At 44.7% G+C, this 27,198-nt stretch overlaps 1 protein-coding gene across 6 annotated transcripts in view; it reads left to right on the top strand.

Moving 5' to 3' along the window:
- Positions 1-506: 506 nt before the first annotated feature.
- Positions 507-27,198, top strand: part of LOC128873116 (RNA-binding protein Musashi homolog Rbp6) — a 760,808-nt gene continuing 734,116 nt past the window's right edge. For 5 of the 6 annotated variants that reach the window (XM_054116431.1, XM_054116430.1, XM_054116427.1 and 2 more), the window contains exons 1-2: positions 507-1,648; positions 4,836-4,876. In XM_054116431.1, coding sequence (XP_053972406.1) covers positions 1,584-1,648; positions 4,836-4,876 — 106 coding nt within the window. In that variant the 5' untranslated portion in view covers positions 507-1,583. The remainder of the gene's footprint in view (positions 1,649-4,835; positions 4,877-27,198) is intronic. The other variant, XM_054116429.1, reaches the window with a different exon arrangement.

Here is a 27,198-nt window from a genome sequence, read left to right as displayed (position 1 = left end):
TCGCGCTGGCTCGGTCCATCGTGAAGAGGTTCTCGCGCCAGAAGGAGCCAAGTAAGTCGGGCAAGTAGTGTAGGCGAGCGGGTGGTCGGACTTTTTCGAGGCGAGAAGCGAGCGAAAAGCATGCGAGTACGCGAACAGGCGAGCAGGCGGCGGTCGGAGGCGGGTACGCGGTCGCGATCTTCCCCTCCCCTCTTTGGTTGGCCCGGCGGGCAGGGACGGCGCAAGCGCGAGTCTGTCCCCCACCTCCGACCGAGAGATACGGCGCGAGACGTGCCGCGCGGGAGGAAGAGAGACAGTTATCGCGGCAGAGAAAGCGAGAGACGAGCGCGAGTACTCCGAAGCGAGAGAGAAAGAGTGAAATCGCCCCCGCCGCCGCCGCCGCCGACACGGCCACCGCCACCGCCGCCACTGCCACCGCCGCCGCCGCCGCCGCCGCTCTGCCCCACCGTTTAGTCCTCCCCTCTACCCCGCGGCACCCCTTCCCCCGCCCCGCGCCCCGAGAGCGCAGTGTCGCGTCGAACCTCTCGCAGAGCGCGTCGCACGTCCGAGTACCGGCCGCCGCCCGTCATCAGTAGTCGCCGTACCGCGCAGCCACGTAACTCTCATCTTCTCCTTAGTTTTTAGTAGTCAGTAGTAGGGGAGAGTGTGAGGAGAGAGTGAAAGAGAGGGAGCGAAAGTGACAGAAGAAAATATTCCGAAAGAGTTTGCGAGAAATAACAAGAATCAGCAGCCGACAGCGTGAAAACAAAAAAAAACCACAAGGGAGGAAAACGAGAGGTCGACAGCACGTTTGTTCGTCACGGTAATCTCCGTGTCTCCTCGTCGTCGTCATCGTCATCCACGTTCTCGATCGTCGGTTGTCGTTATCCCCGGTGTTGGTCGTCGTGAACCGGCTCGACGCGACATCAGCGCGAAATACGCGAAAAAAAGAAAAAGTCCGTTTCAGCGTTAAAGTGCGAGCGTGAAAACGAGCGTACAAGTGCGTTTCGTGCACACACACACACACACACATACACACACACAGACACGTATACAAACATTCACATACACGTACGCATACACACACAGACACGTATACAAACACCGTCCTATCGTCGATAATCGTGCTCAAGCTCGGCGTGTGTCGCGCTGACAACCCAGTGAACGCGCACCCTCCGACAGAGAACATCGAGTACCCCGAGGGAGCAACGGTTGACAGGTGAAAAGACGAGGGGAGACGAGCCCACCAGCGAGCAGCGACAACGAAGACGGCCAGCTTAGAACGGAGCCGCGTGCAAACGTAGAGGCTCCGAAAGGATCAGCGTCGAGGAAGAAGTCGGGTGGTAGAAGTCACGTGAAAGCGCGTGCCGTGTGACATCAGGCGAGACACGCGAGAGTTCGCCCGGTTCCAGGACCAAACCGGTGCCCGGTATCGTTTCCGCGCTATCAAACGCGGAAAGGGCGTCGAATTCTCGAAAAGCGGCTATCGGCGAGCGATCGGCTGCCGTTGCCACACGGTACCTAGTGTTACCGTTGCCACTGCAACCGCGGGACACGCGACCAGCGTTGCGACAACAACAACGAGCCGTGCGCCGCGCGCCGCTATGGAGCCACAGAATCAGGAAATCGTAGCGAGCGGCTCCCCAGCCGAGGTGCCGAACGATCCAGGGTACGAGAAACCAGGATTATATCCTCATCCCTCCGATAACACAGTACCGTCACACTGCGACCACACCACCGCCAACAACCGTCATCGACCGTGCGTGCAAAACCGGAGCGAGATGCATACGAAACGACGAGAGAAACGGTTTCAAGTGTGTTGACGCTCGGCGCCTAATACGACATAAAGGGGTCGAAGCGATCGTGTCGTGGTCCCCGTAACCTTGTGCTTTCTGTTGCCCTGCTCCGTTTCCGAGTGTCTGTTATGTTGTTGCTTCTTATACGTTACCGATAATCATCGTTCGCCGGTTGACGTGGATGCGTTGACCTCCGCGGTGTTTGGCGGCAAACGCTCGAGAGAGAAAGAGAGAGAGAGAGAGAGAGAGATAGAGAAAGAGCGCACGCCCGCGCCGGCGTCTCATCGTTATTGCCGCTCGTAAATCGTTCTCCTGACGGAATGCATAGTGTTTATGTTTGCCGGGCGCGTGAATATGCGTGCCACGGTGCACTCCACGAACCGGTGGCGCCTTCTTTCAGCGCGTTCGGCACCCCCTCGGACCCGATGAAACGAAAGGAGGGAGACGAAGGGGGATCGTTAGATGAATGAGAAGGTGGAGCAGGGGCCACGGGGGAAAAAGGAGGAATCCCCTCTTGTCGCGCAGGAGGGAAAGGAGAAATGACTTAACACCTTTGAATTTGCCGCCAAGGAGCGCGGATTCGCTCCTTTGAATCTCGATAACGAGTGGAGGGGGGAGCCGAAGGATGTACGCGTACTCGCGAGGGTCAGAGTTTTTTCGAAAGGGCGGATGACTTTGTGTCGCGTGGCGGGTGAAGTTTCTTTCACCTATCCACGTGACTCGCGGTATGAAAACGAGGGGAAATCCCCTCGTCTGGCAACCAAACTTCGTTTTCTAAAGATGCCTCTCTTATTAAAAATCCCGCGTAACGGGGACGGTTTCAAGGGGTGGAGAGATATTTAGGGAGTTCGAGGGTGTCTGTTGACAGATTCGTAAGTTTTCACCTGGACTGTACTCGTTCGTATACTCAACCTAGAGGATCAGCTTTTAGAACGTTGGTTTACCCTTTGCCCTGCCGTTTACCTCGAGACCATGTGCACTACGCATGTGCCATTACGTTCGCTATTATTTCGCATCTACAATTTCAAAATACGATATAGTCGGTAGTATACGTCCAACCCTAAAGTTCATAAATGGCGCCAAGTGTAAAATTTCTGTATGCCTTGTGTTTGTCTTCGCAATATAAAACGAATTGCGCATTGTAGCGTTGAAGCAATCGGTAGCTGACGCGTCGATGCTCCGAATCCTATCGAGTTAGCCTAGTCCTACCGCGACGATCTGAAGTTGAACTTTTCCCTTCTCTAGAGATTCTTCCAACGTGCCGCGTGTTTAGGATTTCCGCAGAAAGTTGGAACGTTATTTTCCGTGGATCGATCTCTGACGACATATGGTCAACGGTTCGTCTTATTAACTCTTCTGAACCTATCAACAGGGTATAGCGCGGTAGCCTACTCCAGTTCTTCGTATCACGAAGACCTAAAGAGAGGAGAGGCGGCGAGGGGTTCGGCGGGAGGACAGAGAAGGAGGAATGCGTGGGCGAGGGGAATAGGTTATATCGCGCCGCGGAAAATCGATGTTCAAATGCGCCACCACGTGATTACGTCCACAACGCGAGAGAGCGTTATCTTCGTGGATATAGCGTTCGATCGTGATAATCTATGCTTGCCTGGTAATGTCCGCGTGTTGCTCGCGCGCATATAGTCGATGTTTAAAATGCAACAAAAATTGGCTGCCCTTCCCCCAAACCCAGGGAAAATGTCTTTACGCCTTCCCTCGATCATAAACTAGATTAATAGGCTGGCTTAAGTAGAACAATTACTAGATAGGGTATCTCTTATCTGTAGAACGAGGCGGTAGAACGCGTTCTACCATGCGGGTTAAAGCCCCGATTACAGGTCCTAATTTACGCGCTCATTGACGAACCTGATGCGTTGTTAGTAGTTCTTTATTCGTAGGCGACGTTCCGAAGGAGTCATGGGGATAGAGTCTGTGCGTTTGATGATAATTAGGATAGTTGGTATTAAAGGATTTAAGAAGGAAGGTGATCAGGGTAATTTGTTGAGATTGTAATGGTTTGCGACATCATAGCAACAAATCACAGTTTCAGACACGTGGTTGTGCGACCTACTTCGGAGATTTACGGTCCTGATACAGAAATCATAGAAACATTTTTTTTCAATTTATTTCATCGATTACTATTACGTACCTCAATTCGAGTCCTAGATGTGATATTTAAGTAAATCTTCAAAGAGTCCCCACCACGTCGTCTAACCTACCCCATTCGATAGAAACCTGAAAACAAATGGTCTTCGTTCGGATTGAAATTATCGACCCCTTCGCGCTCATTGTCTTTCGCTCGACCAAGCTTCCTCGTTTGGGAATGCAGAAGGAAATATTAATCCCGTCCTGCGCCCTTAAACAACGCGAGCTTCGTCAAACCCATGCAAACGCGTCCCCATCCAAAATGTAGACGCGTCCCACTCCCCGTGAAAATGAAGTCGGTGTACAAAAGCTTTTACGATACCGACGACGATGGCACTTCTCGTAAACTGGTTAATAAGTACGATCGGGCACGGCAAAACGACGAAGAGCGAACACCGTAAATCCTGGCTTGATTCACGCCACGGGCAAGAGGGGGTGACATTTTATTCCTCGGAGAGTTTGATTAAACCCCTGGAAACGAAAGCACCGGGCGCAAACGCATCGATAACAATCTCACTGTCCAGTTTCTACTGATTCTCGAACGGTTTCTCGTCATCTTGAATCACGACCATGCAGATTCTTTTTAAACAAAGAAGGCACCCTGGTTCGCAGGAGGGATATCACGTGTTTGTTGTGTTTCGCGCGTGTTATGGTTTGGTTTCATTTTTCCGAGTATCGCGTCGCGTGTTTACCGGTTCTCGCGGAAATGGAGAAAATAAAAGATCCAAGAAAATGAATCCGGGAGTTGTTCAGTTGTTGGTTGATGTGTGGTGACACCTGCTGTCAGCAAACGGAAACTGCGCAGGGGGTCACGATACCGGAAGTTACCCTCTGCCGGCAGTCACCCCTTCCTACGTCATCTTCCGCCACCGACGCGAGCTGACGCCGATGCTGACGGATTCATCTTTCTTGTTCTAGGAAAATGTTCATCGGCGGTCTATCTTGGCAGACCAGTCCAGGTATGTAGCCGAGTTTTGGTATGTTTGATCGAAATGTGACACCTCTCGAGGGTGGATTAAGACTTTTGCTATCGCTTGACGAGTGCTCGTTGATGGAGCGGTTAGATTTCAATTTCTTTTAAGTTAATTTACGGTATTCGAGTGATAACACGTGTTTGTTAAATTTGAAAGAACGTTGGAACTATTTCCGTGTTATTAAAAAACAAAATCCAAAGGCTTCTTTTGCTTCCTGCATCAATATAACAAAGTAAAGTCGCCATACGAGAAAATACAAGTATCGCAACTAGAATTGCGTCGTCAAATGATCGTGTTCGATCGACGTAAAAATTACAAAGGAGTCGCGGTCGCTCCGAAAACGATGATAAAGTATTTAGAGGGGGGAGGGTGGGATGGAGAGCACCGCGTTCCCTTTCGTGAGAAAAGGAATCGCCGTGCGATAAAAAAGAATGGCGAGCGGCCGATGTGGTAGCGATGAGGAGGTGCAAATTCGAGGCGTTCCTTTCGCCCAGGCCTGTTCGCGTGTTCGAGCGTTCGAGTTAACAGTCCTTTTATCTTCGTTAAGAGACTCGTGTCGGGCGTTGGGAAAAAGGAAAAAGTAAAAGAAACGACGAGAGGCTGGAACGCGGAACGATAATCGCTCGGCGGCCAAATGGCCGCGAGACGTCACGCGCGTCTTTTCAGCGGCGACGGTGGAGGCGTCGGTGGAAAAAATGGGCCCGCATACAAAGCTCGCGAGCATGGACCGCGATAAGATTAACGGGGGTAATCGATAGGCTCCTGTGCCGCGATTTCGAGAAAAACGCGAACAACGCTCGCGTGCTAACGGTTCGATCGTTCGTCATCCGTCGCTCGGAAAAATCGCGCTCGACCGCGTTTCGTCGCCAGATAAAAAAAGAGAGCGGCGATTTCGCGTCTACCATGGAGGAAGCTGATCGTGGTGCTGTAAAAAATGAAGCAGCTGTCGATGAATGGAGACGAGAGGACTGTTTTAGAGCGGACATAGTCGTTGAGAAAATATTTAAGAGAGTCGAGAGCAGGACTTGTTTTGTAACAGATTAGACATTTTTCGACAAACGATAATATTAGAATGGATTGCGAGGGATGTCTAGTTATAATAAATGTATCTGTCTTTAGGATTAAAGCATTTGACTATTTACGTAAATAAAAGAGGCGTCCATTTGAGAGTTTGATATTGCAAAGGGAAGAGAATATCGTAACACAATAGTGTCACAGCTGCGTAGGACAACGAGGGTAGAAACTTGGAGCTTCCATGGCCCAAGGGTACATAGATGTAACTACAATTCTACGATTCAATAGAATTACCAATGAAATTATTCAGCGATCGCGTGGAAATGATTTCTGCCTATGGTTGGGCAAACATCGTGACGTAATTAACGATACAACGTTGTGCCGATCCGCGCGTTTTCCAGTCAGTTCCAATTAAGGAGCTTCGCTGTTGAATTATTCAATTGCACGAAAAAATAGTCCGAGCTTCTGAAGCCCGGGATTCGGGAGACAGAAGAACCCGTGTTGAATTATGGGATATTTACTTAACCTTTCAAACGCAGCCGAAAGAAGTCTCGTGTTTCTTCGTTCATTTTATTTTGAAATCTTTCAGTCACGCGACGGCTCGCTGGGCGGAGGTGCGAACAGTTTTCACATTGGTATTAACAGTGAAACGGATTAATCTTCAGAAGAGCTACAATTTCTAAAGCTACAGTTTCTCGATAGTTTACAATTTAAATTTTTTAAATTTGTGTCGATCCTTCACATTGAAAGAATTTCATATTTCATGGAACGCTTCATTTTCCGAAATCTCGACCATAGTTATTTGAAAAGAGTTCATTTTTGACTTATCGTTACTAAAAATTACTACTAAAAATTAGTTTCACCTTTTATTGAGAGTCGTTTTCTAACCGTCCAAAACGTCAACCTCCTAAAAGACGAGTAAATACACTTGGAAATAATACGTCTTTCTTCAAGAATTTTAAAAATAGAGAAACTATCGACCTCGTGGTCCACGTGATCGTCTCCGCGTTGATTAGTTCCCATTGATGCAGGAAACGGTTCCGGGAGGAAGGCGAACGCTCTTGGCCGCGCCTGGCGAACGAACAAAGACATTTTTGCGTGCGTTGCATTAAAATAATCACGCCACACGGCGGGAGGTGTTGGCGGTATTGCGAAACGAGCGCTGTTACTCGGAAACGTGCAACTACTTCCGTGGAATTCTCGTGGCGGGAACGCGTTACGTACAACCGCCAGCGTTTTCGCGATATCTAATCGGGCGCGTGACAGGTTCTCTCCACGATACTCGTGCAAACAAACGAATCCAAATTCGTTCCATTGTGTACTGTTGGGTAGACACACGAATGCACGTGCTATCGCGAACGAAATCGTTCACATGGCTCTCTGTTATATGATCGGGAGAATTTCACGTTACCGATGGACACAGTAAGAAACCTTCGATCGAAGGAACGACGAGGATTAATTCGTTCGTCGAAAGTAATTTTTCTTCGTTTTAAAAAAATTAAAGTAAAATAGTTGGGTGTTGTTTGGAATTAAAAGAATTTTGTTTCTAAAACAAGCTCTCTCCAATACTCCACAATCTAAAGCCCTACTTGCCTAGTATTTCGGAAGGAAGCTGCTTTTTCTCAATTACCCGCCTTTGGAACCGTTTCCGCGACTCTTCGTCGGCATGGGTGGCGGGGGAAGAGGCGCCTCCTGGCAAAAGAATAAAGACGAACGAAGGCAGAGTAGGCTCATTAGCGTTATTTGCCGTCGTTACGTAAGTCGTGACTCCATCTCGCTTCGTCCACTCCTCCGTCGCTCTCTTTTATCGCTTTGTCAGTCTTCCCGCGAGCCGATTCCACGCGAAGCGAAAACACAGTCGAGAAGAACTCGGCTTGTTTCCGCTTCTCGCCGCGTGTCCACTGTCTCATTAAGGTCACCGGCCACGGCCGTTCGTTCACAATCGAATTCACGCACGTGATTCAGCGGAAAATTGTTACAACCTCCGCAGAGGGAAACACCGCGTTAGCAAAGATGATTTACAGTAATGGGAAGTTGCAGGACGCTGACAGAAGGCGTTCCTTTGAACATTCAATTTAAATGGAACTGACGAGTTATGGGGATACTCCATTTCTAAATACTTGATCTCTGATTAAATCTATGCATGTTAGCAAATGTGTTAAGAATTCCGCGACACGTTTCGGGTGACTTTGTCTCAGCTCTGGCAGATCTTTCGTCGAATTATCGGCGAACGATGATCGATCGACGTCCCCTTTCGCTCCATTTCCGCCGGTTGGCCTTCCTTTCAGTGGCGTTGTCGCGGGAAAGCGTGTCTAGAGCAGAAAAAGCGGAGCAGCCGTCCGGTTGTTGCATCCATCGTAAACCCTGTCTCGCGGTACCGTTCCGCAAAAGTTCATAGGTACAAGGATGCAACGTGTAGCTACCGTGGGAAAGCGTCGACGTACTCTTGGAGGGAGTACGTTGCCTCTATCGTTTATCGCGTATCACGAACGCGGTAGAAGTTACCAAACGGCGCGTCGAATTAATTATAATCGCGGAAACGATTGAGCTCGAACCGGGCTTATTAATTGGTCGTTGTACAGGGATTAACTTGCCTTTCGAAACTACTTTGCACCTTGTTAAAGTGTTTCCACGCTGTCGAGATATACTGGCCCAAACAATGGCTGGGTATACACTAACGCTCGAAAATTTCCCTTCGCGGGTTAAGAGAGAAGAAATTTGTTAATGGGTCAGTGGGAAATTTGTTAATGGCCAGTAGCAATAATTTAATTCTACTCTAGGTGGTCCACCGAAAGTTTTCCTTAATCGCGGAGGTTTGCAGGAAGGTGAAGTTTGTGGGACACTGACTTGTAGAGAACACGTTAGACAGCGTGGTTCCGAGATAATACGCGATTTAACTGCGGCACCTGCGGAACTAGTGTCTAAATAAAATACGTAACGCGTGAATAAGGCGGTTCTGAGTAAAATATCAGTATGTATCTGATGCGTTGGTATTTCGTCACGCTTCAACTCTTTCGCGCCGATTTTCTCACCGAATAAGATCGCTCGTAAAGTAGACTCCCCGAGACGAAGAGTTGAACAGTAGCCTATTCACATCGAGATGTTGGCTAAATTTATATTACTTACAAATAAACGTTTTAAAACGCAACAAAATTATCGACCAGTGGTACATTTTATAAAATAGATTTTCAACCATCTTTCCGATGTAAATGTTTCACTGGGTCGTTGTTCGCGGTTAAAACGCCGCGAAGAAAGGCTGGTTGTTCCTCTTTTCACGGCGGTGTCCACGTTGTTAAAGCGGTCGTGCACGGAAGACCCTACGGTGCGCGTCGCGTCGCGTCGCGTCGCGTTGCGACGCAACGCAACGATTTAGAGCGACTGCTGCGCAACGACCGTGTGATTTAACGCCTCGCGAGTCCGTGCTACCCGAGTTCGCTTCACCGATCACAAAACCGAGGCGAAGTTTTGCGAGTATACCGAGAAACGCCAAGAGTGTCGCATCGCGAACCGCATAATCCAACGCGGAGGAACCTAACGCAAAATCGCTGGTTACGGCACTGTCAAAGACCGATTTGTAAAAGTTTCGAAAATTCAATTCTGTTTCATCCTTTTGTGAGCAGGTGCTTCGATAATAATATTTTTACATTTGAATTGACATAATAAAACGTTTGCAAGCCCAACTGATAGTTTAATTTGTTGCCAATAAGCTCATCGACATAAGTGTCTGAAACTGTATGCACTACTTGCTTGTAGTATGCATGAATCTCGACGTTCAGGCGACTGTCTGTGTGTACTACTTTGAGAATCGGATGAATTTTGTCTGTGTTGTGTGTATTCAGTTTCGTGATTGACAGGAGTTATTACATATCGGATGGATGTCGTGCGGTGTGATTGGCGGAATCTGTCTCGTGGATATTACTACAGAAATAGGATATTTCGAAAAATAGAGAAAATGTTGCTAATTCTTTCCTGCTTTGTTTTTTAGGGATCCTTGATGAACTATCTGATGGAGGATTAAAATACCAATATTTAAATTCATTTTCTCAAAACATTCATTTCATACAAAAGATATATCCGTTTTAATTTTAATTTTTTATGGGTTATTCATTAAACCAGTGGCTAAAATAAATATAGAAATATTTAGGCGACCCTCTTGGGATCAAGCACTATTTAATAATTTCGATCGTGATCCATTTCCACGTTCAGCCAGTTTGTACTTAAACTGCAGAAGAGCTAATGAAGATGCGCGAATCAGAATTTTTCAACCCCCAACCGTAGGGTGAATTTCTGATTCGGTAATATCACGTTGATCTCACGTAACGAAGCTTACTGGACGCAGTTAAATTTCTCTGAAAAGAGAAAGAAGGGAGGAAAATGTATCTCTAACGCGAAATTATCCGAGTTTCTTTCTATTGAAAGGTAGCAAGATGCATTGCGAATTCGGCCGGAGGATAGCTCGAGTCCGAATTAAGTCCGAGGTTGAAAGGTCGAGCTTTGGACGGTTGAAACTCAAGTAGGGTCGATTTCTCTTTTTCTCGAGTCCAGGCTCGCCTTTCGTTCTCAAAGGACCGCGTCTTTGTCGTGTCCTCAGGTTTCACGCGGAAGGGAATCGACTCTCGTTCCGCTCGAAATCCAATCACCGCGTGCGCGCGTATGTTCATGTTTGATACCGCGTCGACGGGGATCGCGATTGTAACATTTCTAACTGGTGGGCGTGTTTGCGAATTTAATCAGATATTCGCAGCTCCTATCAATGTACATATCACACGTAATGCGATTTCAAAACGCGGCTCGCTCTACAAAGAGTGATCACGTATTAATCATTAACATTGCGCGCGTTTGATGTTTCGTGTAATTTGTAGTTCGGCAATTTGGTCGAGTGCTAGTCCAGGGATTACTTTCGTATACAGCTTAGAGAATTGAATAATTATAACGAGGCTTCTGGAATCATTCGGTCCGCAAAATCATTATCCTTTCTCGAGGTACTAGGTCCTCTAACTACTTTGGGCTGTAAAATAGTAAACGTGAGAGCCTTCAGTTCTCATCGAGGCAAGATTAGCTTTTCACGGTATCGCGGTGACAAAGAAAGGATTAAAGACAATGAACTGCTTTTTTCGTCGCTGGTATTTGGTTCGCTCTCCTAGCTTTCCTCAAGTTATTCCATGCAGCGTAGTACCAGGCCATTTCACGAGTTTTCGTATATTTTTATTTCAGTAAATTGCAGCCGAGGATAACGAGTGCAGATTCGCGAAGAATTTCAATTATCCGCGCAGTGGCCATCTTCTTGTGATTTTATTCCGGTTGTTAAATTTTCTTACTTGGTGCATCTCCAGTTATTCCATATCTATCGCTAAGCCTCTTTTCGTTTCATTTTAACCGCCATTATTTCTATTTAATTTCTACTTTAATTTCCAGTTGGTTCATTTGTAATATATCATTCTAATTTTTTTTTTTTGTAACACAACAGAATGTTCGTGTAATGTCGTAACGTATTCGTTTCAGAATTTTTCTTTTCCCCTAACGCGGTATCTTTGCTCGAAAGGTAATCGACCCGTGCTCTAGGCGAATCACGCTGGATTCCTAAAACGCAACAGGGAACGCGAGTAGGGATCCGGCGCTTCTTCGGCTGAAATCTTCGCGGCGAACGTTGAACAAAGATGCGAACGCGAAACCCCGTAGGGGAAAAAAATGGTGCGCACCTTCGAGCATCCTTCCACGTTCTGGCTCGCGTTAAACTGTGACGCGTGCACGTGCGTGGGCCTCCGCGATAATATCGCGAACACCGAGATTGCGGCTCGTAACAGCGATAAGTCTGAACACGGTGCAAAGAACGAGCCACTGAAAAATTGTAATTGCTCGAAAGCGTGACTACGCGAAATCCGAGACCTAAATGGTGCTGAGGACGGTCGCGCGAGAATAGAGACGCAGTACTGGCTCACATAGTCGTAGTTTTGAGGAACGTTGCGAATAATTAGAGGTAAGGTAGGCGATGGAACTGAAATTTTCTTAAGATGTATCGAAATCGAGATTGTTTGAATTTTAATAAATAAATTGATTTTTATATTCCAGGCGTTGATCAATCTATAAAGTAACGTAATCGTTTTGTAGGTTTCGGAAAATGTGATTCATCATTTTTGATTACAGTACCTTGTTATTATTTTGACAAAATTGACGGGACGCTCGAATCACGTATATTGTTCGTCTCGATAGGGAGCGTACAGAAATAATTCAGACTCTAATTTGGTGCAATTTGAACCCAGCACAGCGTTTTCTTTGTGGTTTGGACAGCAATTGACAAATAACTTGGTTTTCTTGCACGCACGTGGTCATTACGACGCGTCGCGGCGTCCCTAAATTTCAAGTCATTCAAGTGTTTGCTCAACAGTTTGGGACGGTTCCAGCTATTGTGGAAACATTGTCGTACAACGGTTAGAGTTTACAAACGTGCATCAGTTTGCACCTAACTTTCGTCACTCTCCCAACAATACAAGCGCGGGTCTGACGAGAACGACCACGCGTGAAGTTAGCCTTCTCTAATTTGAATTTCGCCACATCGAGCAGACCTCGTAATTTCTTCGAATCACCGTAGAAGAAATTCGATTCGAATCGTTCTAGCAATAACGCTCCGTGATTTGAATAGCGTGGAATGCTTTTCAGAAAGCACGAGTATTCGGATGAAAACTGGACAACTGTGACTGTGATTCTATAAGTAGTCACAGCTGTTCGCGCGTCTCAGGCATTAATTAAGTAGAATGCGTGCAGTCATGGTACAGACGTCAGCCGGTATCTGCTTGGACGAATTCGCGCGCCATTCCCTTAGCCAATAAACGCGAGGAACTCCTGTAACGATAACTTTCGTTACATTTTCCATCCATCTATTTTTGTGTTATTAATATTATTTTAATTTTATGTTTTATTTCTTTTTTCCTTTCTCTTATGCTATATCACGGTGCGGCTTTATTTAATGTTCTTTTTAAAGTCGAGTTAGTAATAGTACGCGGTTGCACTTTGCTTTTGCGTTGAAAATATAGATATCTATAAATATCATGCTTGCAAATTCAAAAGAGTAAGAAGCTTTCCCATTGATACCTATTAAACGGAGGCATAGTTTCCATTACCTGCTGTTCCTGAAATTTCCAAATTTCTGGAGTCTCGCATCGGGGTTGGAGAATGTCTGGGAGCGTCGATCAGACCGAGGTTGGCGCTCGGGCGAGGAAAAATAATGAAACTCGAGGGTCGTGTAATCGGGAACGACGGGCCCCAGAGCCAGAACGGAACGCTATCGTCCTCGCTGGCAGGAAAAACGCGATTGCGGGCCACGGATAGGCAAAAGTCCTCTGACGTTTTTCCGACTTGGTTGCCGTCGCCATCTCCGTCGTCGTCGACGTTGTCGTTGTCGTGGTGTCTGATGCAATCGAGCGCAACAGACTCTCGTCGACTCTCTCGCTATTTTTAAACGTAATTGCACCCGGCTGTTTTAATGGGCGAGCGGGTACACAGACGAAGATGGAGGGAACAGAGGAGACGAGGACGGAGGAACGGTGGAAAATTTGTCGGCGTGTCTTTCGGGATGTCGCGGCGTTAACGAGGGATAACGAATCGCGAAAACTTTCCTCTGGTTTTTTCTTTTCGTTGGCGCAGTACTCTTAATGCGGTGTTTCGCCCACCGCGACGGAAGCGTTTTTGGGAACGATTGTCCCAGTTCTGTCCGAAGGATCGAGGAACGAACGAGTTTTAAGGACGTTCTAGTCTTTGAATTTTTCTACTCGGAGTCTATTGGTATAAAAGTTTTCTGGAAGGGAGTTTAGGATATTTTTTTTTAACGAAACACAAATGGTACCGACCGGATCTGATTCATATAATATATTTATATTAATCCGTTCATTGTAATTATGTTGACGGGTGTATTTTCTTATTAAAAATGAAACTTGAACGTCCCTTTTGAAAAATTATTTATAAACTTAGTGTAAGAATTGTTCGTGAACTATGTATCGAGCGATTCCCTTCATTTGGACCGAATAATCTAGGTTCGAAGGGGTTAAGGTCGGATTAATTTTTTTTATACGCCGCGTTTCGCTCGGTCGGATCGTCTCGTGTTCGATACGATGCCTTTTCGCGCGACGTTAAGGGTACGATCACGATCGATCGCGATAACCCGTGCGACAAGAACGAAACGAGGTCCGGTTGGTCACAGGATCTGGTCGTCGGAGCGTAGGCACTCTTAAACTAACGCCAATTAGTACGGCAGTGTACAGCGGGGTACACTATAAATAGGCCGTTAGGTAGGTCTGGGTTGAATTGGGTAAGCGTTAAGTTGCGTATTAACGGCCTGCTAATGACGCGCCGTGCGGAACGGCAAGGGACGCGAGGGCTTCGTTTTCTACCAACGACCCCCTCGAATTTTATTCTAATTCTGTGGCGGTGCAATTCTTGCCTGAGGGTATCAAACGCTATTCCACGCGCGGTACGTTTAACAGTATGGAACGGAAACGTCAATTTTCTATATTAAAAATATTACATAATTTCTGATTTATAACCTTTAGTCTTGAGAACATCTTACTTTATGAATATGGATCGGCTTATTGTTGTCCGATGCAGGTCCTATCGAAAACGTTTGAGCAGAGCAAAGTCTTTCTGGACCAACTCCGGTTGTTAATAACATGAAAGCATTTCGGTTCCAATCGAGATGGATGTATCGCATGAATTTCCAGTTTTGCGGAATCAATTTTCTTATAAATTTGGCCAAGCTTTAATTAAGCGTACCGTATATCTAGGAAAACCCATGCAACGCTTTGTTTGGTTGTCACAGGGCCAATTCAATTTCGCTATGTATAACATCTCCGGTAACTGACGGGGTCGTTTTAATTTCGGTTCGCCGAGGTCGTTGAATCGCGACGAAAGATATTTAAAGATTCCTCGCGATCTTCGTTACAATAAATAGTCTATTAATAATTCAACGGATACATAGTCACAGATCTCGTTAAAGTATAGAAGGAATTTTTATGCGCTTTTCTGTTAAAGTTTTACGAGTCGATTCGACTGATTGGGGGACGGAGCGAATGAAACGGAGGTAAATGTCAGCCCGTCATGGGTGGCAGAAGATGGGAGGTTGGAAGCCGGAAGAAACGGAAGAAAGAGGGAGGCGATCGGTCAGCTGACTCGTGCCCAGTCCTTGTCCCTCTTCGACTCTTCCTCGTTCATCTGAAAGCCGCTAAAGGGGGCCTTAATTACGCAACTAGGTCGAAAGGGGCGTCTAATTTATTTCCAGCGACATAGGTGACTGCTCGCGGGCCTCTTCGCGACAGCTAGCTTGTTAGCACAGCAGTATTTGTTAACATAAAGGGGCGGGTCAATGACTCTTGTGTCATCGTTTGGGTTTGCGTTTCCATCGTCACGTTTCCACCACCACCTCTTTTTCTTTTTTCTTTTCTAATTCTCCGCATTAGACGAAACGCCGCGGTGAAAGAGTTGTTTCGAAATAGAGATGGATGGCAGAGTGGAGAGGAAAAGTCCGTCTTCAATAACGAAGTTGGAATAGCTGGGAAGAGGTGAAGATGAAACTCGAAGCAAAGATATCACGTACATCGCCCAGAAATTGTTCTCTAGCGATTTAAACAATAATACCTCTTTAAAAGTCAAAATCATGAATATTTCAGCGGAGGTTCTTCGTATATTTACGTTTCCTCTTTATTGGTGCATGAGACCATTAAGAAATTCATAGAAATTTCAAGGTGTATATTTTTTACAAGCGTGTAAAATATAAGGAATTAAGTATGAAAATGTGATCATCTCCGGTACATAATTTATAGAAAGAAAGTCATCTTACTGAACGAGTTACACGTTATCACTTTATTCGATTTACGATATTTCGCCTGATTGCGTCGCATGTGTTAACACGAATAATGTTGTTTACGAGCGACTGGGGCTTAATAAATATTCTAATCAATTTCTTCTGTTGCAAACGGTTTTTCACGAACGACGATATTAATGTCTGTGCCGAGCTGCACTTGAGGTTTTATCGACAGGATATCTCGCTTTAACAGATACACGCGAACGTCGACGTAGCTGTTATTGGCATAACAAAATATTTTGGATAGAAGTTGATGGGTCTCGCGGGTGCGCGTGGTGTACGTGATTTCTTTTTTTAAATATAGGTTTTTTAGGATTTTCGGGATTCGTTGCCATTTTCTAGAAACAAATATATTTTCGTCGCGATGTCGCAGCAGGATAACGCAGCTGAGCGAAATATTTTTTTGGATACAAACTTGAAACATCGTTTATCCGTGACTCAATTTTGTAATTCTAGCGTTTCCCTTCTGGAATTTGGAAACAGACTTTGCTTTGGGTGTGTTAGGTGTATATGCATAAGTTTTGTAAGTTACGTTTAGATGTTTTGCTAGAAAATGATGTATGTATAGACATTTATGTACTATGCTTTTTATGTTTCACCTGCAACCAAATGAATGCCAGATGATAGTTCATCCAGCATCACCTCATTTTTTGCTTACTCGGTGTAGATTATGCTATTTGGTTAGTAAAGTAATTTCAGAAACCTACAAAACTTACGTATACGCCTAACAACTAGTAACATTATCCTGGAGTTAATGTCAGCCTAGATTAACATATACAAATGCAGAATATTCTTGTTTAAATTTTAAATTGTGGATTGTGTGCAAATACACCAGAAGATAAAGTGTTAGACCAAGGACTTTTCAAAAGAGCCTTTAGGATTCTATTTTTTGAGTGTCGTAGTAGACACTCGACTGAACTGTGATCTACATATAACCATAACGCGAATAAAGTTTCGCCTTCTCCGGAATACAGGAACGCCGGTCCGCATTAATCAAGATTATTACGTGTTATTAACGTCGTTTTAAATGTCAGGACGCAGACTCATTGGATCTGACACATTAATAGCGCCCGGAATTCCCGGCTGCTTGCCGATGTTTTTTTTTCTCCGCGCTTAAGTTCGTCTATTTCAGCGCTAAACCAAATATGCACGGTGCACTTTGCATACCTCAAATCAGTGGTTGCCAACCGACGGCCACCCCGTTGACACGCGAGGCTATTTCCAGTGGCACGCGAATAACGCGAAAAAAAAAATGATGTAAAAAAATCGAGTTTAAACGCGATATGCATATAGCGTACTTACGATATTCGACATTTTAACTAGGCCAGTTATGAATTTCGTTGCGACAGTCCGCGGCTCGTTACGAGCGCACAAGGATCCGTCGGTTCCCTGAAATTGCTTCTACGTCGCTTCTGGAAGTATTACGTATTTTGTTCGCATTTGTATAGTCGCGTGCGCGCCGTGACGTCTCGTTTGAATAAAATACGAACATTACCGGCGGTATCGTTCACCTTTCCTGTCGCCTGTCACGCTTTCGTTTCGCGCCATTGAGCAAACATCAACGTTCGTTCCTTCGGTATCATTCGATACTACTGCTTTGATCTACCACAGTGTCGACGGTGAATATCTGTCGTTGGTTATGTTCGCGTTATTGATTCGACGTGTTCCAACGTTGAAACGATGCTCCCCGGAGCGCGCAGCAATTTTGCAATTTAAGCGATATCAGAATTGCGACGGCGCTATTAATTTTGATTTTATCGCGTACCGTTTCAGGAGGGGGGAGGGGTGGGGGGACGTACGAATGAAAATTGGAACGTTAATTGCGTCGCTTTTTTCCTGTTATTTTGGGTGGAGCTAGTTAGGATTTTGTTTGCACAGTGGATTGCTTTTCTTTCGTTCGGTGGTCATTACTCGTTGACGTATTCGTGATGGGGAGCGATAAGAAATTTGATGAAACAGGATTGGAATATTTAATGTAAAGAAATGATTAACGACAGAAACTTGTAAAATTATGAAGTAACGGAGATTTCGTAAGAAAAGTCTACAGTCGGTGTAAGAAGTATTCGTACAGCAACCAATTTCAAATAAATGGTTCCTGTACGAGTACTTATTACACCGACTGTAGGTTTCATTGTTAGTGGTATCTAACTAAACGTTTTGCGTGAAGTATAATTACGTGATTAGGACTTTAAAAAATAGAAGGAGCAAGAAATGAAATGCATGTACCTAATAATTTTGATAGTATAGTACGATAGGTATCGTAAATTTCTTCACAAAAGAGAACACTTTCCACTTTTACTGCTTCCGGCAGAGGAAACGAAGGCAGTACGCTCTTCCCATAATTAATTTTGTTACGGTTCGCAAATATGGAATCTTACACGTGTCAACGATCCCAGTTATGCCTCGGTATGCATAATAGAGGCGGAGGTGCATAAAGTCCATTCTTCGTACCTGATGGAGTTGGCAACCTTTCTCACACGTGTTTTCAGAGCTTCCGTATCTTCGACGGAGGATGACATTGGCATAGTTTTGAATATGTATGGCGGTAGGAGTCATTCGTACGGCTGATGAACATCCTTATCCGGGAGCATCTCATTCAGCCGGGCCGCAAGTCTTCAACAACGCTCGCGTTGTGCCGATACGTAATGCACTGTACACCGAGGAATCTCGTAAGCAGCGTCGGTCGTCTTATCAGTCGGTGTGCCGCGACACACTTGCATCGTTGTACTCCCCATATTCTTCGTCCCTTGTAACAGATAAGACCGAGCCTGAGGGAAGATAAAAAAAGCGTTTTGTTAAACACCGGATATTTCTCGCTTTCGTCACGCGAGGAGGAAAGAGAGGTACGCGAATCCTTGAGAAACTCGTAAAAACGAACGATCGCGAGAATGACTTTTTTTTTTGAAACAGCTGTATGTAAATATTCTGTTTCATATAGATGGGCAACTCGGTTCAGAAGCTTCTGTAAGACGTTTCGATTCTCTGGTACGAGAATACAGCCTTATTATCGAATACAGTGGAAGAAATTTAGATTTTCTATTACTTTGAAAATCTTTGGTTTCTCGTACCGATTGCAAGGGAGATTCCACTGGCAAAACTATCTCAAGACTTCCTGTTCTGCGGCACGGGAACTATCGATACATTTTCTACACGGAGCACGTCGATTCAGGCCATGTCATGAGCTTGACCTATGTCACTATCGACAGTGATTTCTCTACTGGAGCATGCGCTGCTGAATTATTTCGGTTTCCAACGGAAATAGTTCGTTCGATAGTCTCGCACGGGAACAACGAACCTTTCTAAAGTAAAATTGAAACGAATGCTTGTGCATCGAAGAGTCAAGTTAAAATTGCAGGCGGTCGTACGAAAGTCAGAAGATCAGGACATGAAAGAATAGATTCAATATCATAACAGCTATACAACAGTTCTCTATAGCATCAGGACGTACAAGCCATTTCATGTTTACTAGAATTTATTATATGAAGTTCTTCAAAATTATTTTTCCTTTCTAACGGAGTAGCAACGTACAATTTGTTTTTATGACTTCTCAAGTTCTTCACATTATAACAGCGATAGAATTTTACTACTAGTGGATATAGCAGCTTCATCTTACGTTCCTCTTTCATCCGCTATTCGCAATTTTTATTTACACCAGAGTTTCGCGGATCCCTGATTCAGACGCGGAAGAGTCGCGCATAAGTCAGCTGGAAGATAGTGAAACGCGAAAATTGAATAACCAGAGCGAGTGGATAACGCTGATGCAAGCATAAATGTTTGTGTTACGCGTCGCTCGATAACGTTCGTTATCGGGCGTCTTTGAACCGCGATGTAACGAAGCGAGCTGCGCGCCGGATGTGATTTTACTTACACCAGAGTAAGAAGGAAATGACTGCGGCTGAAGGTGCGCGAAACGAATTTCAAGAGATCGCACTAAAATAGACTTTCGCCTCGATGTGCCGTCGACTCGCAAGATCCACCGCTCAGGGGATTCGGTTCACGCGCGCTTTGATCTGTTATTTTCGCGTCTTCTCGTCGTTCACCGTTAAAAGGTGCATACTCCGTGCAAAATAGTTCTAAAAAATAAAAGGAGATACAGTACTCGCGGTGCAACGAGTATCGACGTACAAAAATAAAAATTGTTTGTTTTTTCTGTCTGGCGCGTATAAACTGGATACGGTATAGAGGGTGTACCAGCTAACCTTTCTACCTCGAAATTTTAATAAAAGGAAAAGTTACAATATGTTCATATATTCGTACGTTTTACTCAGGTATTCAAAAAGCATCGATTAACTTTTAGGTCTTATTTTCTTGGTCCCTGCTGGGGTTACGATAAAATTGAAATAATAGCTTGGTTCAGACGTGTTAATGCAGAATCAGCTATTCCAAATTATAAAATTTGTTAGAATACATTATTGCCTAGGGTCTATTTAACGAGTACCAGATATACAGTTTATATTTTGTTTTCATTTAATCGTTATTTAAAATTCTGATTAAAATTAGAATTTCCCTCAGGTTTGGCAGCTGTTTTATAGCAGAATCTCGATTATCGTATAAGAGTTAATAATGTTTACTAATCATTGACTCAGTTACCCCCACTGTTGCAAGAATTCTCAGGCCAGATTTTCCGCAATAATCGCAGTTCTGTTTCATTTAAAAAGAAAAATGAAAGAACGTCGCAGAAACACTAAAGTATCCCCCGGATTGGTCGGATCAGCTCGCAAAGATTTGTGTTTTCGGGTCCAGAGGGTTCACGGTTTTGCATAACAGAGAAAGCGATAAATTGGCCGGGCGATCCTTTTCCTTTTCGGTAGCCCGTGCAGGTTTTGCCCGATTCCGAGGGACTCGGTTATCCGCGAGCGAGAGTCGTGGAACGCAACGTCGATTAATTTCAATGTCAGTCGCGTTGCCGCCTCCGCTCCTCCTCAGCGTTTCGCGAACACCCACGCGTGAGATCGCCGCGTATTCTTCGAGGTCTGCATCGCTGGGAAGGAGGGAAGAGAATAATGATGCACCACGCCGCGAGAAGCGAGAAAAAAATCTGCTTCGAGCACGCGAACGGTTTCGGAGCAAATCGTTTGGATGCCCTGCGAGAGGATTTCCTGCGTTTTATGACAGCGATAGTGGTTGGGAATCGATCGACGTACTTATCGATACCGGTATGTATCAAAATAAGCATTGGAAGAGTCGGTGGTTGGTTGTAAAGATTGCGAAGCTTCGTCGTAAGACATCAATGGAAATCGTTGTACGAAATATTCAGCGGCTGGAATATGGATTTTTTTGATACTATCGAATAACTAATAGGAAACAATAATATAACAGTATTTTCTTTCGGAAAGTACTCGTCACTAGGTAACAAGATTAAACTTTAATCACTTCGCATTTTCCACTCCTAACAGTCGTCGCTAATAACCATATTTAAAATGCGACGTCGAATCTATAAAAGAAACGAAATAAATAAGACATCAGATACAACCTAAATATGTGTATATTGTACGACAAATTATACTCGGTAAAAATATACCCTTTCACACGATAAAACAATTCCAGGAGCTTATTCGCGCAATAAAATTGAATTACCAACCCCTGTTAACGCCATAAGCAATACACTGCCTCGGGTTTTAATTCCAAGGAAATCTTTGGAATGATGAAAGTATCAATTCACAAAAGTACCAATTTCGTGGGTAAATGTATCGATAGCATCGAGATACGTCCCTGTTCCATCATTACAGAGCATCGTAGCCTCCGTAACACCGACCTGTACTGTTTCATTCCGTTTCCGACTTTTCTCATCGCAAGCTCTCTCACACTCGCGGCTCTCTACGCTCGAATTCATTCAATGTTTCCAATTAAGGGGTTAGTCCACTTTGCGTCGGCAGTGAGGTGTGACTCCGAGCTGCGGATGCGGCGTTCTCGCACGTTCTAGAACTGCGTTCGACCGAGACGCTTATTATTAAAGCAACGCTCGCGTGCATTTTCCAGCCCGCGCGGCTCGGACCCGCGGGAAAGCGCGATGTCGAAGAATGGCCAATTTTGGCTCGCGTCGGGAAACCGAAATTTATGCTTGCCGTGCGTTCGTACATCGCGAGGAGTCGAAGTGGTTATTCCATCAGGGTCCGATTAAAGAAAAAATTGTACCGAATCTTTTGTAAACATTATTATTATTTTGAATTATTATTCTTGGAAGAGATTGTTTGGAAAATTGTTCAGAAAACTTGGGAGAAGTGAGTCTCGAAAGTAAAACCATTGCTATCAGGATGTAACAGTTAATATTTTCTTTAGTAGAGAACGAGTTTTGTGAAAAAGTTTGAGAAAAAATCATGATAATCCGATAGAAGGTTGTTAAAGTGTCGAGATGTAAATATGCTACCTAGAAATCTCTCGTTTCCCATGAATGGCAGAAATGGCCATTATTCGGCATTGTCTTTTCGAAGGTCCTTCTCTCGACCGTAGACTTCTCGACTTTCGTTAGAACGTTCGACGTTGACGGCGGTCTGTTATTACGTCGTTACGCTCGCCATCCGAACGATTCATTAGAGGGTAGATGAAACTCAGTTTCCTTCTGATAACCGCGCATTTGCATATAAAACTGTACTCTGTCAGCGTCGGTTAAATAACTTCATCGTAACGCTATTGTTGAAGCATAATTCGACACGGAGTTCGCTCGGAGGGTTCTGGTAAATGGTTCCCAACATTTGGCGTGCATAAACTTGATTGTTCGATACGCGTCGCGGTAACCTCGGTTCAGGATTCGCTTAGGTCACTTTCTGGGCACGAGAGCGATAAATTTTCCAGCGTATGCAAATTTTCATCGATACCAACACGGACTAGTTACGCTATTTGCCGTGTTAAGTGAAGAGACAATTACGCGAGTCGAACAAAAATTGAGGCATTATTTAATTAATACTACCTGTGTATGGGCAGGTTGTAAATATATGAAAATACGAATATATGTTCGGTTTGTCTATTTTAGACACTTTTAATCACTTATTGTCACGTAGCATTAAAACGATAATAATTCTTGTTCGCATCTCTTCATCAAAATGGTAATTAATACTTCAATTTGGATACTATATACATTCTGTGCACATCCGCCATTTTTCACATTTGCATACGCGACGAATATATTAAATCAACACTCTAGTCATGATATATAGAACATTCTCGAAAGTAAATCCTCGATTATCATCCAATCGATACGATTACGGTTGATAGATCCCTTCTGTGATGTTTCGAGTAACACCCAAGTTTAATTGCATTATTCGCAACGGCAATGGCAAGGATCAACTCGGCGAATCGGAGTTATCGCACGGCAACGTGTTGACTATTCCTCTTATCGGTATTTATCGATAAGCTTAATTTACTTGGTTGCGTCTCCAGCTCCGCTGGAGGATTTAACGCGTCGACCTCCTACCTGGGGAATAATCATATCCGCGATTAATCGCGGTCGAAGAGAAACGCTCGTCGATTTCCGTACGTCGGGTATCGGTGGCTCGCAGACAATCCGGCGTCTCTAATTATTTCACGATTAACCTTTCGGCGATTCATCGTTCCGTGCGCGTTTCACGTCCTCGTTAACCGTAACAAACATCTGTTTGGACGGCGTTGAAATCGATTTGGAATTAATCGAACGATCGATGATTTAGGAACGCACCCTCGATGCGGACCAGTGGCGCTTGACCTCTTTCGACTCACGGCGATTCGGATGCTTCAACTTTTCGGCTTTCTAGTTCAGTTTAGAGAGGAAGCTTTTCAGAGAAGTTCGTGATTCTGGATAATTGTAAGGTGATTGGATCGATACTAGACGATAGTCTTCGATAATCATTGGTTTCAGGGATGTTAGAAAATTCTGGGTATTATTTTTCAGGATTAAAGGATTACAGGCAATCGTTTCCAAAAATATGTTGCTTCTTCAAAGTACCTAGTTACTGTTTTTTTTCAGAATCAGGTGTACATGTTAGGAGAGAAGGTAAAAACGGAAGAGTTGTTTGCGGAGGTTTCACGCGAAGCATCGGCGCAAAAGATTAGAGGCTTCCGTGCTCGCTGAACCGGGAGGTCGCTGCCACGAGTGGCAAGGAACGAGAGAAGGCAGTGTGTCGTCAACACTGATTCTAATTTAGATAGTCATGGTTAACCACGTACTGACAATAGGTCGTTTCGGATGGTCCCGATAAGGTTACGAGCCTAGCTACATTCCGGATGCGAGTACGTACCAATCTTACGGAGGATCTTCGATTTCTGGTACGCCACGCGAATTATTTTTAGGAATTTCGATCACCGATGCTCGTTACGTGGTTAAGGGATGATTCGGAAAATTTCGACGAAAAGTGCGTACTTCTAAACGAGCGGTTGCTGTAAACTGTTCGTTTGCGACTTCACCGAAGAAAGTTCCAAGACCTGGAACAGGCCTTCGACGTCGATTCTTCTTTTGATCGGCATCGCGGAGGCTTTGTCGTACTCGTCGAATGAATAAATCACCACCGTGTCAAACGAGGCTAGTTCGCTCCACGCTGTATAAAATCATGGCGCGCGTATTAGCCGCTACCCGACGAGTGGGTCACATTTCCGCGACGATGCCGCTGCTATTGGTTAGGTCAGGCTCTAGATAGGTGCTTATAGTGACATACACATACATACGCGTACACAGGGAAGATTGGACGCGTGCACGGGGGAACATTGATAAATCGTGTGTCTGTGTATCGAACCAGTTAGCCGAACAGCGGTTACTTCTTGAGGGGGCAGCACCTAGGAGGGTGAAAACCAGGCCAATGTTTGCGATTCTTTTCCCAGTGATCGGCTAAGTTTATCTAGTCAGCAGCTTGGTCGTTCATGAACGCATCTTTTAAGAGCAATTTGAGAGTTTGTTTATTAGAATACGTTTGCAAACGGTTGAGTTATGTATATTCGCGACAAAGAGTATTTTATTGTTATTATTATAAAATTAGACATATCAATTTGATCGAAATATTATAATAGTAAAAATTGAAAATTTAATGCAATTTGAACCATGATAATCGAAACGAAACATTTTGATTAAATCGATGACATGAAAGCTACCGCATCTAAAACTGTAACGAAAATTCGAAAGAAGCGAATAATAAAATTATCGAACGTGCCGGGCTCGAGTAACATTCTAACGCATGAAATATTCAAAATCTCGTAAAATGTTACTCATCCGTCAAGCACATCTCAACGCCTGCGTACCGTGTACGATGCTCAGAATAGATTCATCTAAAAGAAGACGGATTCCATTTAAAAACCAGGTGTATATCCCCTCGAAAAAGGATCTCGGATTCAACACTTTCCCCCACACGAATTGCTTGCACCGTCACGGAAAAGCTCGCAGAGAAGCTACAGCGTGTCCCAGTTTCTCGAGTCGTCCTGTGAACGTTACGTGGTCGGCGCGTGTCTATAAACGTCGGCTGCTTCGCGAGCAATACGTGCACACTCCATCCAGCTGGACCCTCTTCCGCGGAACGCTAGATAACCGTCCGTTGTAGTCTCGAGTCGTGGAAAATCGAGTGGACAACGCCGTCGAAGCGAACGAGACCTATCGCGGCCGACGGGGCTTCCCAGGCGAAGTGAAAGGAGAACGTTTTGTCGGATCGAACGAGCAAATATTGAAACTGTGGTTAACGACGCGCGGTGAAACCTGGATTCTTTCGGTCGGGGACGAACTCGAGAAGGTGCACCGGTACACTCCCGGCATCGAGGACGGACCAGTTCCGCTGTGTGACGAAGCAATCGTGAAGTTTGGTCGATAAATTGCCGGAGATACGAAAGATGGTATCGCGATAGAGCGTACAAGGGGATAAAGAGAAACAACGTCTCACTTGGGGAACATGAAGTCGTTACCTAACCCACTTAGGAAGCGCTGATTCTGATTGCCTCGAATCGCCGCTAATAAATCAGTGCGCGGAGCGTCCGAGCTGCTTTCTCTTCGGGGCACTCAAGGACTGGCTGTACCTGCAGCGCCTTGATTGGAATTCTTTAACGCTTTTTGTCTTCGCGGATAACATCATAGCCGATCGCGGCAGACGGGGTACGTGGGATTTCCTGGCCTTCGAGAACGTCACAGTCAAGGATGGAATCGCTTCCGTACGCGCAGAGGTGGTTGAGGACGTTCGTTGATCGAGGAGGATCGTTTACTGCGGATTTCGGTGCTGGAAGTAATTTGAGCAAGAATTACGTTACTGGGACGGGAACGATGAATAGAATTGTCATAAGATTTGTAGAGACGGCGATGGGATTAATTGGTTGGTGGGGGTGAGAGGAATTCAGTATGGTTGATAATTCTGGACATAGAAATTTATTTATTTTCTGGTTCAAATAGGCAAAAATAGAGATCCTCGACGTCCTGTATTTTTGAAACAAATTTGATATTGGTAAAAATAACCGAAGCCCCGTTTAATGTTACGTTGGTGCATTGTATTTCCATTTCATTAAAATATCTGACATTTAACGCAAGCGTTGATCAATTTGCCGCGGAATACTCGTAAATGCAATTCTAAAAATACACGAATATGCGGTTTAATGGCTAGGGTCATCCGTTACTAAACCGAATGTATTTTGATATAATATTTCCAATTTTACTCCAATTTCGATATATTGTAGCCTTTAGGAATATTGAAATATATTCGTCAGAATTTAAACAAAGTTTACAAATCGTCGATTATACAGCTATTCAAGAATTGTGTTTATGGTGTAATAATTCAATTTTTTACGCAGACACATAGGTCTTTGTAACAACTTAATACGGAATTAAGATCGCGCTGCACTGCGATGTAGCCTGGTTAGGTTGTTCTGAAACTCGAAACAAGCCTGGGTCGCTTAACTTCTCGAAATGTTTAGTATATCAAAAAGAAAGTTGCTTTTGCATACTAACTAATATTTTCGGTTCTATTATTCACATCATTGCGTTTCGTCTTGAATGTGCTAATTGAGTTATCCGCCAGATCCTGCCTCAAACGAGACACCATTAATCACTTGATTCACTTTCCAATTACTCGATAGTTTATTACTACATAATTAGTTTAAACTGATTCCCCAAGTGATTAATCACCCCACGTGTAAAACAAGATCCGCCAGATAACCCCCATTGAAGATTAGTAGATCAGATGAAAGGAACGGTGTCTCCTTACATCAAAATTATTAACGTTACCAAGTTGAACTAACCATAAACAAATCGTGACATACAAATTTAATTCCTATCTTTTTCGTGTAAATTTAAAATCCCAACGATCGCATGCTCCAATTTTTCCACTCCGCGATAGATCCTGCTAGCCCAAGATGTTTGACGCAAACAGCGTTCGCGAACGACGAGCATTCCGGAAACGGATACGTCTGCTCGTCCAGATGTTGGAGCTGGAATTTTAATAAAACCGCGCTGCGTTTGCCGGACGGGATCACCGTAACCAGGCTTTTCATAAACGTCGCGTCTGAACAT

This window comes from Hylaeus volcanicus, chromosome 3 (genome assembly GCF_026283585.1).
Source record: "Hylaeus volcanicus isolate JK05 chromosome 3, UHH_iyHylVolc1.0_haploid, whole genome shotgun sequence".
NCBI lineage: Eukaryota > Metazoa > Arthropoda > Insecta > Hymenoptera > Colletidae > Hylaeus > Hylaeus volcanicus.
This window is presented reverse-complemented; position numbering and strand designations above follow the sequence as displayed.